The sequence below is a fragment of the Vigna umbellata genome, chromosome 4 (assembly GCF_029865625.1).
Source record: "Vigna umbellata cultivar VRB3 chromosome 4, Vumbellata_1.0, whole genome shotgun sequence".
In the NCBI taxonomy this organism is placed as follows: Eukaryota; Viridiplantae; Streptophyta; class Magnoliopsida; order Fabales; family Fabaceae; genus Vigna; species Vigna umbellata.
This window is the reverse complement of record NC_142168.1, coordinates 11313689-11329191: the sequence shown is the minus strand read 5'-3', so window position 1 is coordinate 11329191 and position 15503 is coordinate 11313689. Positions and strand designations below refer to the sequence as shown.

The following is a 15503-nucleotide window of genomic DNA, read 5'->3' as shown; positions in this document are numbered from 1 at the left end:
GAAAAGATTGAAGTGGAGTGAGAAAGATGAAAGAGAAATGGTTCAAAAGAATGAGAGAGAGGTGAGTAAGGGTTTGGGGGTTTCTTTTTTTTTTTAGTTTTGAGAATGAAAATTATTAAAATACCCTTAACCTTAAAACCAACTGAAAAACAGGCGTACGCGCGTTAGCAAACCCCATATATATATATATATATATATATATATATATAATTTTAATTATTCAACTTTTGTATAAATACTCACTAGCAAAATATTTGTTAAGATTCACGTAAAACAAGACATAAAAGACCAAAGAAAAGGATGATTGGCAAGAAAAAAAAAACCAGAAAAAAAAAACTAATTTGTATTAATTCATGACTGGACGGAATACATTACGTATATATGTATTAGAATGAGAAGAATGTCACTAAGAAAACAAAACCGTTAAAATGATAATAAAATGAAACCTATATGAAGGGTCAAACAACAACAAATTTCCACCTTGACACTTATAAGATGGTGTTTAAAAACAATCATTTCTATAATTTCAAATTTGATTTAAACCTATCCGGCTTAAACAGTTTTCAAACTTATTCTTAGGTATCACTTTGGTTAATATATATGTTGGATTGTCATTAGAAGTAATCTTCACTACGTTAATGACACCATAATCAATCACATCTCTAATGAAATGTAGTTTAACATCAATATGTTTGGTTCTTGAATGATACATTTGATGGTTAGTTAGATGAATAACACTTTGGCTATCACAGAAGATTTGGACACTCTTATGTTCTAATCCAAGTTCAAAGAACTTTTCCTTCAACCAATACATTATATTATGCTTTTGTGATGGACAAAGCTACAACAGATTGGACATTTGCCTTTTAACTCACAATTGTTTCAAGTAGAGTAAACACACATCCTGAGAGAGATTTTCTAGTATTAAGACATCTGGCATAATCAGCATCAATAAAACCTTCAATGATGGATTTAAAACGAGTCTTCCTCTAATATAGGAGTCCAGAAGTTAATGATCCATTCAAGTATCTAAGAATCTACTTCAGGGCTTCCCAATATGCATGTATGGGTTCTGCCATTAACTTTATCACAATACTAACAACATGTGCAAGGTTTAGTCTAGTGCAAACCATTCTATACATAATGTTGCCTACTCCACTAGCATAAGGAATAGATTTCATTTTCTTCCTATCATCATCATACGTGATGTCTTAACTCTTTGAAAGTTTCATATGATGGGCTAGAGGTGTGCTCATGGGTTTAACTTCATACATCCTAAACCTTTCCACAACTTCTCAAATAAACCTGTTGAGACAAAAACAAGGTACCTTGCAACTTATCTCTGATGATGTCTACTTTAAGGATCTGGCTAGCTTTTTCCAAGATCCTTCATCTCGAATTCTAAATTTAGAGTAAGTTTTTCATCATTAATCATCCTTGGTTTTTTCTTGCCACTAGAATATCATCTACATACAACAATATGTACAAGCAATCTCCTTTTTTCTATTATGTATACACAATTGTCATAGTTGCATCTCTTGAAATTCAACTTCATTAAGAAGTCATCAAATTTCTTATATCACTGCTTAGGAATTTGTTTTAAGTCGTATAAGGATTTTTGCAGGAGACATACTCTATCATCAAGAGAAAACCCTTTTGGTTGGCTCATATATATTGTTTCCTCCAAATCTACATGTAGGACAACAATCTTGACATTTAATTGCTCCATATATAAATCAAATTGGTTTACAATTGACATCAAAATTCTCACTAAGCAATGTTTTACCACAAGTGCAAAAATCACATTATAGTCCACACTTTGACTTTGGTAAACCCCTTTGCCATCAATCTTGCATTGAATTGAGCCTTTTGAACCCTTAGAATCTCACCATTCTTCTTGAAGATCCATTTGCATTCAATCACCTTCTGGTCCTTAGATAACTTTACAAGTTTCCAAGTGTTATTCCTTTTTAGTGCTCCAAGTTCTTCTTCCATGACATATTGCCAAAGCTTCTTTGTTCACTCGCAAGTACAAACAAGACACATGAATAGAGAAAAGAATGACAGACAAGAGAAAACAAACCAGAGAAAACTGATTACATTAATTCACAATCGGAAGAAATACTAACATATATATGTATTACAATAAGAAGAATGTCACTAAGAAAAACATAACCGATAAACGATTATAAGATGAAACCTAAATAAGGGTTGATCAACAACAATATTAATAGTCAACAAGTTATTTAAAATTAACTCTTGAAGATACTCAAAATGTATGTCTTTTGAACAATATTATAAGAGGATGTCAACCTAAAATCATACAAAAAAATATTAATGAGAAACACTCTTACAACTTAGTAAAAGAAAGAATATATATGAAATTTCACAAAAGAAACAAATCATAAGTTAGTTTTAATAGCACAACATCGACGAATGTTTTGAATTTGTTTTGCTTTTCAAAGTGATTTTAGATGTTTAAAAGAGTGAATGATTTTTTTATTTATTTATAAAGTTTTGGAAACACTAATTAAAAACTTAAATTGATAATTGATATTCTTAATAAATTTGAAAAATAATTATTTTTTTAAACAATCATGATATGTATTTTAGTTTTGAATCTAATTTAGAAAACAAATATAATAGATTATGCAAGAATTTAATCGTTTAATTCTTAAAAACATTTGAAAATATATAATTTTATTCTCTATTTTAACATGTTATAGCACATTTAATAGTCGATTATCTTGTTCTAAAAATCTAAAAATCAATTCATTTTGATTATATAAAATCTTAGTCCATTAACATAATTATAAAACCTTTTTTCACATGTTTTTTTAGCCTTTTTAAACAATTTTTATTGATTAATTTTAAGATTGAGTATATGTTAGATTAAAATCCTTGTGGCCTTGTTTACTTAAATGAATTTGGAGGAGAGTGATTGAGAGGATTTGAGAAAATTTGAAATTAAAATTTGTGAGAATTAGTGTAGGATTTAATTCATGTGATAGATTAAAAAAATTTACTTTCAAATCTTCTCAATCACTCTCCTCCAAATCCATTCAAGTGAACAAGGCCTAAAACTTTCTAAAATATATATAATGTTATAATACTCAATACATCTCTAATATCAGCATCTTCAATATCATGATGAAAATAACTTCTCTGATGTTTGACATTGTTCTTCAATACTAACAAAACATTTCAATTTTTTTAAATATTATTTATTGAAATTTTGATTTGTCTTCTAAATTAGAAGCACTACACGATGCTTGCATAATTATATTGGAATACCAACATTATTGACCTTTTAAAGCAACAAGAAAATACTATGGTCTTAAAAGAAGTAATGCAGAAGAACTTTCAGCAAACTCTTCTGACAGTGTCTCTTGTTGATCGAAGACTGCAATCTCATAATACTCTAAAAGGGGTAAGCACTGGGTGGTGGCATAATACAAGTGTCACCATTGAAGTAGATCCTTCGAGGGAAAGCCCATCCCTTATCAAACCTTAAAGTTGCTTTATCCTTTCGGAAGACTACATCTCCTTCAACCTTCCCATTCGGGCCAGCTTGGATGAGAACATCATTATGCTGGGACTTCATTCCCCACAACATTGCTGCATCATCTGTTAAAACCAACTTTTAGAATCGCTAATTACCTTCTACTTTCCCAAAAACAAGATCAAAATTTTAATATTTTATGATGAAGAAAGAACTGACAAATATTTAGCAGCATTTCAGAAAATGTGTTGCTCCAGAATTTTGAAACAAACAATTAGGATCATTTCACACTTACTTATTGAAGCATAAGGAGTCATTAGCTTGTAGGTGAAACCGGACACTTGAGTCCGATGGTTAAAGTTTGGGTGTTGAATGGCTAAGTTCCAGTCAGAATAATTCATCCTGTAATTCAAATTAGTAATAGTAATCTTCACATGCCAGTACTTCTCGGAGTTAAGCTTAACATGCCAGTTGACTCTGATTGGACACATGTGATTGGTACATTGAACCGTAGGTGAAAATTCGTTCTTCCCGAAGCCAGATACAAATGAGGCCAAATGTGGTGTACCTGGACTGTAACCACAGAAGAAAAAATGACTTTACTACAACTTGGTATCCATGAATCACGACACTGCACAATGGAGATTGGAAACCTACTTTACACATTTCCCTGACTGAGATGAGTTACTTCGGCAGCCACATGAACATGTTGGACAAGGCACAATAGTATTATTATGGAAAGATGAAAGTGAGAGGCAGCAAGTGGGAGTTTTATGAGTTAGAAATTGTGAGTATCTGCATACCACCTGCCATGTCACTGCAATAAATAATAATGATATTAAGGATACAATAACTTGTAGCAATTTGCTGACAGTTCTTTATAACAACTGTAAGCTTCAATTGGTTTTAAATTGAATCAGAGAATTAGCTACTTGTGTCCTAGATGTGGTTAATTATCAAGAGTATGAGATTGGTAAAGAGAAGTAGTATCTTGGGAATCCTAGGAGGAGAAACACTTGAAACATATCTTTACTAAAAACCACAAGCTAATGACCACCTTAACACAACACTTAAATCATTAGGTTTTCAAACGCAGACATGTTTGGTGCTACCAATAATGGCCGACCAAAGGACTACTTCACAAACTTAAATCACAAGCAGTTTACTCAATCACAATTGGTCAACTAGTCCCTTGAAACAAGGAGATCTTCCTGGAGAAATTTGCTCACTAAGACTAAAGAGTTTTAAGAAGAATCAAACCCACATCTATAGGGAGAATAAGAATTAACTCTGAATCCTTAATTACTAGTTGCTAACAACAGAAAATGAGGCTGATAAAGGATGAAAATAGATGATCATACTGACTGCACAAATGTGAAAATGAGATTAAAAATCCTAAAACTTACTCAGTGCTTGGGTCACTCTCCTTTTGTCTGGAGTAATGAATTTAGTGGGTCTGACAATCTTAGCTTGTCCACAAGTATAACGTGGTCCAGGTGCTTCCAAGGTGAAGTTTGTTGGGAGTTTAACAGTTCTGTTTGTGGTTCCAGCTCTACCAACACTAAGTTGAAAAGATGCTGCTGCTCTGCTTGGATCCTGCACCCATGAACTAAGCACCCCACCTTTGCAACAATTTGCAATTTGTTGATTGTAAGGTGTTCCAGGAAGCAAATCTACAACTGTTGGATTTTTCATACAAGAATGTGGAACACCTCCCTTAAATTTTGAACAATCTCCTTGTTCAGTGGTCTGCCCTCCCATCATGGTCCATATTACCTCTTTTTTTGCCCATGTCCACCTTAGATACCAGCCAGGTAAAGTAATATGACGATATCTTTGGAAGTTGTTCATTGTAACAACAGCCTGTACATTCAATTCTTTCTTAGAATTTCGAGTGACTCATCGGACAAAATTCAGCCAAAGCAAATTAATTACAAAAGATGGAACCAAACCAGTGGAAAGAAAAGCAAAAAAGACATTTCAGCATCATGCAGAATGTTCAACATATGTTCTCACATTAATGGGTGATATTGTAAGAGAATGTACTTACGACATATCCATCAGGGGTCCAGGACATAACATCCCATTTGATTGTGATATTCCCATTTGGGTCAAGCGGATCATAAGCATCTGAAAGATAAACAACTAACATCATGTGGAAAGTGATTAAAAGGAAAAGAAAGTAAGCAAAGTAAATGTTGAACCTCTAAAAATTCCAATAATTTACTCTACGGGCTATTGCTATACTTGCTTATGTAGTCATTAAAACAAAGGCAAGAAGTAAGCACAAGTACATATATTTTTTATGGGTGAAGTTATAGTTCTTCATCTTTGCATATTTATTTCTTATAGAATGATTCATGACGAATTATTCCATTTACAGCAAAAAAAAAAAATCTCTACTGGTGACCACCAACTCACGGGCAGTTTTCCCAGTTGCAGGAGTTCTTGGGACAAATCTCGTGTAAGCTTCAACTTGAAACATATTTCAAACGCCAAAGGGGAAAACAATAAAGCAAATCATAAATTTACTTCTCAGATGGCTCAAAGAAAACTCAAATGCAAAAGCAACAATTCTTATAACAACATAATCAGAACACAAGCTTATATAACTTTTTTGTTCCATATCTAGATCTTCATAGAATCAAATCAAGTTAAACGACTCACTTCAAACTAAATATACTTGGTAGCAACTAGATTAGCTGCCAGAAGTTAATAAATGATACAAAGTTTCCACGTTTAACTTATCAAGTTGAAATGTAGCATCTTTCTCAGGCATAAATATGTACATCAAAATCCACAAAACGTAAGGTCCATACAGCATTAAAGAATACCACATTATAAAGGTTGTCCATTTAAGGAAATCTGAACAACCCATTATACAAAAAACACGGAAGCAATTACAATTTGAAGAAATAGACGAGGAAGAAAGAAAACAATGGCAATGGGGTGAACCTGTTGAAGTGAAGCAAGTTGAAGATAACAGAACCAAGAAAAAAATGCAAGGAGTTAATTTTGGTAGCAGAGAGAAGGCCATTTTTTTAGCAACACCTTTGCACCAGAAGCAGATCAAGCGCTGACCTCGAAGTCAACAAACTTTTGAAGACTAACTTTGGTAGAAACACATCATTGCATAATAAGAGGATGCAGAAGCTGGCGTCTATATATATTGAAATACAAAGTGCTTAGTGTTATCCATTACTTAGGGAAGATTCATTATTAATAAACTACCTCCCATCTAAATCTAAAATTTAAAGATAATTTTTTGAATTTTTATTTTTTAAATTTTCTTATTTTTAGTAGAAGAAACTCAAGCTCGTTTTAAAATTCGTACACATTATATAAAAGTCAACAAAATCTGCAGAGTAACTTTCCTCGAAGATAGAGCTTATAAATGCAGAAACGGAGCTCCTCGAAAGATTGGGCCCTGAATTTTTTAGTTTAAATTTTAATATATATATATATATATATATATATATATATATATATATATATTAATATTAGTCCAGAAATATAGTTAAATTAGTTAACTCCTTTAATAAGTCATCTTATAACAATATAATATAATAAATTCTTCTACCTACAAAAATCTATTCCTATTTTTTCAATAATATTTTAAAGTGTCAGTAAAAAAATTATAATAATGAATAGTAATTCAATTAAAGAAATATATATAACAAAATAAAAAATAAAGAGTAGAAAAAAAAACCTAAAACGTAGTGGAAAGAAACTTACACATATATAATTTTTGAAATTTTTAAAACAATATGGATCCATAAAGTACTTTTTTCTCTAGTAGTATAAGTGTTTTTATTTAAAAATTCAAGAATATAAATAATATTATTTTTATTTATAGTAAAATATTCATTTCTATAGTTTTTATTATATAAATAGTAATTTTTTATATAAAATACTAGACTATGGCATATTTATTTCTGACTTTTACCTTTTACAGTAAGTTATTTTATATAAAATTTATAATTAAGAGTAGTTTGTAAAATGACCTTATTAATATTTGCTAGATATTGTTTTAGAAATTGAAGATTACTTGTATACTTTTCTTTTTATAAGATTATAACATATTTCTACTTTCAAGAATACAAATAATAAAGGAGTAATATCTAAATTTTAGAAATTGCATGCCACAATTTTCTTTAGAGTACTAGTCTTTATCAAAAAATAACATTTATCTTCTTTTAGTTTTTCAACTATTTGAATTTAATTATCTCTCAATCACTGTTTGTTACTGTTTTCCTAAAAGTAATTAATAAATAGCATAATTTATTCATTTTCTATTTTTAAAATATAATAATAAGAACTTTGGAAACAATTAATTGACGTAAATTTCAATTTTTTACCATGAATTCTTTAAATTTAAACTGAAATGTAAAATTGGTGATTATTATTTTTATTTTGTATCTTTTAAAAATATTAATTTAGAAACAATTTATTTTATAAGTTTTGATGTGTTTTATTTTTTTTAATTTCATCCTCTTTGCTATCATGGTTCTAAACCTCCATCAATGTAAAGCTTAAATTTTAAATCTGCAAATGTTACTTGAAACATGGCCGGGTGAAAAAAAAATCTATAAAAGAATTTCAAAATAAATTGAAGTACAAGATATTCGATTGGATAAATAAGTAATATTTAATAAATAAAATAAAATAAAATAAATAATTGTTATCGAATACAGATACAAGGTTAAGATTTTAAATTTTATGAATATTAAACTCTAAATTAATATTTTAATATTTATAAATTCATACAAATTTAAAATTTAATTTTTAATATAATAAATTTGTAGTAAATTATATAAAACCATAGTCTATTATAATATTATATTTAAAATTATATATGTTATTTTTTAATTAAAAATTCATTTTAAACAAATTTTTTTTATTAAATATTTTATTTAATATAGTATTTTTTATCAAATTAATAGTTGGAACAGTTGATAAATCCCATAATGACCAATGCACCCTAGCTACGTTTCCGATATATATATATATATATATATATATATATATATATATATATATATATATATATATATATATATATATATATATATATATATATATAGGGGTTTGCTAACGCGCGTACGCCTGTTTTTCAGTTGGTACATTTTAGCAATGTGTACCGGATTTTAGTAGACAAAAATATCCTTATATACCATGGATTCTAAGTTCTAAGGTTAAGGGTATTTTAATAATTTTTATTCTCAAAACTAAAAAAAAAAAAAAACCCCAAACCCTTACTCATCTCTCTCATTCCTATCAACCCTTTCTCTTTCATCTTTCTCACTCCAATCTTTTCTCTGTCATCCCTACGGTAGCCCCAATTAAAAAAAATCAGAAACACCCTACTGTAGCCCCAATTAAAAAAATCAGAAACACTTGTCATTAAACAATCTTACAAAAAAATGATTTTATAATGAGTTTTGATCTTATAATTTTTGTCTTATCTAATTTTATCCAATTTTCACAAGTATAAAGGAATTGGTAATTGACCTGGAAAAAAATCAGAAATACTTGTTGTTAAACAATTTCTTACAAAAAATGATTTTATAATGAGTTTTTATTTTATAATTTTTGTTTTATCTAATTTTATCTAATTTTCACAAGCATAATGACATCCGAAAGAATTGGTAATTGGCCTGGAGGGATTTTTTTAGAGATGATGATTCAACATATGCAGGTGATGAAATTAGAGAAATTAGTGAAGATGGTGAAATTGAAGAGATCTTGAATGAACCTTTGCCTCAAGGTGAATATGTTAATGACTCAACTCTTTAGAAAGACAAATTGTTTAAAGGCAAGTGTTTCTGATTTTAGGTTGGAGTGAGAGAGATGAAAGAGAAAGGATTGAGAGGAATGAGAGAAGTGAGTAAGGGTTTGGGGTTTTTTTTTTTTTTTTTTTTTTTTTTAAGTTTTGAGAATGAAAATTATTAAAATAACCTTAACCTTAAAACTTGAATCCATGATATATAAGGGTATTTTTGTCTACTAAAATCCGGTACACATTGCTAAAATGTACCAACTGAAAAACAGGCGTACGCGCGTTAGCAAACCCCATATATATATATATATATATATATATATATATATATATTTTTAATTTTTGTATTTTTCCTCAAATTTTTTATTCAAATGTCCAATAAGAATCCACCGTTGTTCTACATCGTGGTTAGGGTAATGATGTCACGATGCAATTGATTAGTTGAAGTCATTGATTAGTTTTGAAATTTAATCCCCACTTCGAGTATATTGCAATAAATATTATTTTTATTATAATTTACGTAGTTCATTAACAAATTTATATTGTTTTAAAGGACAAATAATATGAGAATGAAAATAACATTTCAATAGTTTATTTGAGTAAATAAAGTTAAAAAAACGAATAAAGTTTAATTTGTATACAGAATATTGTAAATTCTTTTACAAAAGTATTTAGTAAAAAATAATTTGAATGAAATCTTCTTCCTCTACACAAAGATTCAGTTACCTTAGATAAGTTGTCTGTGGTTATACATTAAATTAAATTATTCCATTTTGGCGTTCAGAGGAAGAAAATAGAGAATGGTCAAAGTAAAATAAAAATGGAGGAAATGAAATTGGGACGCGTGCTTCTCCCACAACATAGACACAACCCCGCGTACGCCGCAGCCTTTTCACCAAATTTTCAACAAATCATTTCCCTTATTTGCAAATATAGTTTTCTTTGAATTACAATTTACAATTTTACAAGGCAAAGAAGCCTGCCTCGGATCGTGTTCTTAGATTCTATTCTGAGAGAGATTTTTGCATTCTTCCAATGGCCCAGTCCTTCGGTCAGACCGAGATTAACTGGGACAAGTACTGGTTCTTCTTCTTTTTCTCCTTTTTCATATTCTGAATGATGCTGTTGTTTTATTATTTTTGTTCTTGTTTTCTGTGTTTCGACATACCCATCATTCGGAAATTATAAATTGATAGACCATGGTCGCTAAAGTTTCTTCCTTTGGACTAATTATTTTGGGGGTGGGGGAGTTATGATTTCTGCTGTGTTTGTATTCTCTGAATCGAGTGAAAATTATAAAAGGGTAAGCTAATTTTTATCAAAGGAAAAGGAAATTTTTTTTTTGAAGTTCCATATTTGAAAAGTTAAAAATGTACCTTACAGATTGTGCCATCTTCTTTCTTGCCCTTGCTTTGATTTATCAAGAACATATCTTGCAGATGTTTTTTGACATTTTTGAGGTCATGGTATGAAATTTGCATCTACAAGCTTATCCTAATGAATTTCTCCCAATTCTACAGGCTAGATAAAACTAGGTTCTATGTCGTAGGAGCTGGACTCTTTACAGGTGTCTCGGTGGCACTTTACCCCATTTCGGTTGTGAAAACTAGGCTGCAGGTTGCCACAAAAGATGCCGTAGAGAGAAGTGTGTTTTCTGTTGTAAAAGGACTACTTAAAACAGATGGCGTCCCTGGTCTGTATAGAGGGTTTGGCACAGTTATCACTGGTGCTATTCCTGCCAGAATAATTTTCCTCTCCACTCTAGAGACCACAAAGGTGGCTGCTTTCAGAATGCTTGAACCGTTTCGACTATCTGAAACTACCCAAGCTGCCATTGCAAATGGAGTTGCAGGCATGACATCATCGATTTTTGCTCAATCTGTGTTTGTACCAATTGATGTGGTATGATAATCCAATTTGCGTAACCTTGAGATTTACTGTGTGTTTATATCGTTGAACTCAAAATACTTTGTTTTGGACTAACTCAGCCATTCTATATGTATAATATGCACATGATGATGATACATTCAAATGCATCTTTTCTGCTATTAGACATGCTCTTTCGGCAGCTCAACAATCCATTACACATTTTGGCAAGTTGGGAACTCTTTAGTTTACTAATTTTCTATCATGTCTGATTCAATTGAATCAATTCAAAATAAGTGTTTCTTGTTCTCATTTTTGTTTAAGATTTTGAAAGTAATATTATTGAATTCACAGCGTAGGACACAAAATGCAAAATTTGTTCTTTAAAGCTCAGATTTTTTTTTGAATGAAGTATGGAAAGCTATGTTTTGCAGTGATGTGTTAGTCTTCCTACCTATGGTGTATTCCATTGTATAATGATGTGACATCTTATAAATCGAAAACTTTTTAGTTTATTTGTGCTATAAATATATTTTGTCTGTGATGGTTTTCTACTGGTGCTTCTTTTAAAGCATTCTGATGGCTGATTCTCTGAAACATACAGAAAACTATTTTTTATTTTTTGCCTTTCTTTTGTGGTAAAGAAGTTCCTTATTTTATTAATTTGGTCTCATTTCTTTTCTTGATGATTTTTTCTTCTTTTACATCATTGGATAATTCTAATATCTAATTCACATTGAATGATATTAAGGTTAGCCAAAAGTTGATGGTGCAAGGATACTCAGGCCATGCCCAGTACAGCGGGGGTTTGGATGTTGCTCGCAAGGTTTTAAGATCTGATGGCATACGGGGATTGTATAGAGGGTTTGGTCTGTCTGTTATGACTTATTCACCTTCTAGTGCAGTATGGTGGGCAAGTTATGGTTCAAGCCAACGGGTCATTTGGAGGTAAGATATGATAATATGTCTTAGAACTGAATCTTTGTTGCATTACCTTTGAAGTTATTTTTATATTGTATCAATTGACAAATGATAAGAAAATTTATTATCTCTATGCACGAGTTTCAAACATAGCTTATAGGTATGTCTTCCATTATGGAAGCCTATTGTGTTCCTAGGACATGTGGAAATGGAAAAAAGCGCGGTCACTGTGTACTATTGAAATCTGATAAATATTTTCAAGTCCAATGTGAGCTTGGTCAGATAACGTAACATTCAGTTTGTAATCATGGAATTACACCAATTGAAGTGTATGATGCTGTAATTGCATCTGCCATTCTGCAGGCTGACAGCAAAATTATATTAAGTCAGGAAAGGTAGATTTTCTTCTTGGCTGAGAAACCCTGCCAAAAGAATAGCAGTCTCTGCTGTAGACTTCTGATTCACTATTGTTTATCGTGGTGACTTTTGTAAATAATATGGTAATGCACTTTTAGTACACGTGCTTGCTATATTATTTTCATTTCTGTTATCAGGAAAACTTTCTATATTAAGAACAGTTAGCACCTGGTTGCATGAACAGGTTCCTGGGTCATGATACCAAATATGATGAACACACTCCTAGTCTGCAGAAAATAATGTTGGTTCAGGCTATGGGAGGGATTATTGCTGGTGCATCTTCATCCTGCATAACAACCCCATTGGATACTATCAAGACACGATTACAGGTTTGCGTAATTTCATTGAACCGGATTATTTCTGTTTTTTAGTTCATTGTTTTCTGTGATCACTGATCACTACCATCCTCCAGAGCAGGTTTTTCTCTTGTTGTATAGTTCTGCTCATCAATCTTTTCTTGGCTCTCATCATCTTCTCTTTATGTGCATAGCATCTTCTCTTTAGATTGTAAAGATGAAGAGAGATAATAATATACTTATTGCTTCAGAGTATACACAGAATTAGTTCATTGAACTATTCTGGTGAATGGTAGATTGCACCCTCATTCTCCAAAGAAGACTAAAAGGAGAATAAAAGAATGAAATGAACATAGTGTTTTCATTTAACTTACAAAAATACTTTTTATTCCAATTACCACCTATTTAAATTTTTCTGAGTGGCTAGTTCTGCACTCCAGGTAATGGGTCATGAAAACAAAACCTCTATAAAACAAGTTGCTAAAGATTTAATCAACGAAGATGGTTGGAAAGGCTTTTATAGAGGGTTTGGCCCAAGATTCTTTAGCATGTCAGCGTGGGGCACTTCAATGATATTGACTTATGAGTATCTGAGTAAGAAACTCTTCCTCTCTGGTTATTACATTTTATTTATGTGTATGTGTACTTATTTTTTATGTGTATTATCTGTTTGTGTTTTCTGGTTTAGTTCAAGCAAATATTGGAATAATTTTTCAACTTAGGTTTTGGTATAATGAATTTAATTAATGACATCTAATGTCATCGTCCTAGTTCTTATATTTAGACCCCCTCCCACCGTTCTTTTACTTCCAATGTTGCACTTGAGAAAGCAACTGAAACGAAACTGAACCTAAAAGCAGTTACTGTAGAAAGGATAAAATTTAGTTACAGTAGAATGTTCTTTATTCTTCAAATTGTGGAAGAACAATATATTTGAGGAAGTAAATTTGGAGGGAGCATAAGAAATCCCCCCTTAATTGAAGAAAATAGAAAAGAAAACAGTGGGCTAGAGTAGCTAAAACCTGCATCATACTGCAAAGCTGTCCAATATTTTTTCATATCAGCAACAGGAATTCCTTCGTTTTGAATAACATAAACAAATAACAAAAGAGAGGACATTAACACAATCCTATCTAAGAACATTGGCAGGGAAGAAAGAGAGACATATTTAGAGTCACATGCATTCCCTTTCTATCAAAATGCCCATATATCATAGAACAACCAAACTTTAGCCTACCAGGTGGTCACCCGTGTGGATAAGTTTACATCATTGAGTTCTCCTAAAAAACCTAACTTTTATTAAAGTAATATAGTTAAAAAAGTTCTTTTAATGTTTCACCTAATGTTTATTTAGATATTTCCTTTGCTCTTTTTATTGAACTGTATTCTTTGTGATAAACACTTTCCGGTATAGATCCTTTTTTAGTATTCCTTTAATGTAGCCAAAGGTTTGGTCATCACGTTTCATATTACATATGCCAATTAATAACTACTTTGGCTTTTATAAATGATCTGTTTACATGTTCTTGACAAGAAGCAATCTGTTATAGGTTTCTCTAACAAAGGGAAATCATACTTTACATAGTTCTGTTTGTTAGAATATTCCCCGAAGTTCACTGTGAAAGCTCTTCAACATGTCATCCCTGTTGGCCTTATAGAAAATAGTTCACAAATTGTTTAGCTGTGACACTACACAATCTATGTCAACAAACTAATTTGATCTTCCGATTGCATGCATTTTTCTTTTGATTTCCTTTCTCATGCTTATCTTATTTGCATATTTATTGAATAGGTTACTTTTTTTTCTGTTGCTGCAGCATCTATTGTGAAGTTATTGGTTATCGAGTTTGGAACAAATATGCTAAACTATGAATCCTCATTTATCATTGTATTTGTTTTCCGTATCCATATATAGCTAACCTAAAAGCATTTCAACTTTTTCTTTGTGCAGAACGCGTATGCGCAAAAGATGAATAGATGCAGTTTATCTGAAAGCTTGTATTTTACTGATTGATTAACCAAGATTAGGATGATGATGTTGGCTAAGCACACAATAGCTTAATAACCCTGCACGGCTACTTCTTCAGCATTGGAGTGACTGCTCAACATTTATCAGTCTGACTCGAGAGTTAAACTTTTGCAGTAAACCTATGCTAACGATTACTCATCAAACACCTGCTGGCTATAAATATAGAAAAATTCCCAGTAGACAATGAATTGTATCATTCTTTTTATTAGTTATATTGGATTTGGGGTATTTTTTACAGTATTGGCTTGGGTACTGTATTATGGAAGGGAAGGAAATAGATTGCAATTAGATGTATTGTAAAGAAATGTGAAATAAATTTGAACTATTAAATCTTATTGAACCATCTTTCAATATGTTTATTTGAAACAAACCTCCATCTCTGAAGAAAAATAAATTCTGTGTCACCAGTCTTTCTATTTGTCATTTGTTTCAGTTTATGCTAAATCTTCTTCATACATAAATTAAATAGCTATATTGAATAGTTTTTTTTTTATTATTCTAGAGCATTTTTTTTAAATGATTACTAACTTTTATCCATTTTAATTCATAGCTTTTCTTTTCGTTTTTAAATTAAACTTTAATATTTCACAGAAATTGTTAATAGTATAAATTGTTGAATATTTTTTCATAATATAATTTATGTCTGTAAAATATTTATTTATTAATAATTTAAATTAAAAAATATTATATATA

At 30.7% G+C, this 15503-nt stretch overlaps 2 protein-coding genes across 2 annotated transcripts; one reads left to right on the top strand and one right to left on the bottom strand.

Annotated features, from left to right (window-relative positions):
• Positions 1-3178: 3178 nt before the first annotated feature.
• On the bottom strand, positions 3179-6696 carry LOC148199226 (protein COBRA-like). Its single transcript, XM_047306737.2, has 6 exons — positions 6458-6696; positions 5553-5632; positions 4909-5365; positions 4160-4319; positions 3798-4075; positions 3179-3627 (listed from the first exon to the last, which is right to left on the bottom strand). Exons 1-6 carry the CDS (start codon positions 6537-6539, stop codon positions 3422-3424), a joined length of 1263 nt encoding a protein of 420 aa, XP_047162693.1. The 5' UTR covers positions 6540-6696; the 3' UTR covers positions 3179-3421.
• Positions 6697-10068: 3372 nt separating this feature from the next.
• Positions 10069-15180, top strand: LOC124832520 (uncharacterized). The gene is made up of 6 exons (XM_047306739.2): positions 10069-10357; positions 10802-11183; positions 11899-12095; positions 12670-12814; positions 13222-13375; positions 14733-15180. The coding sequence occupies exons 1-6, from the start codon at positions 10317-10319 to the stop codon at positions 14756-14758; spliced, it is 945 nt and encodes a 314-aa protein (XP_047162695.1). The 5' UTR covers positions 10069-10316; the 3' UTR covers positions 14759-15180.
• Positions 15181-15503: the final 323 nt, after the last annotated feature.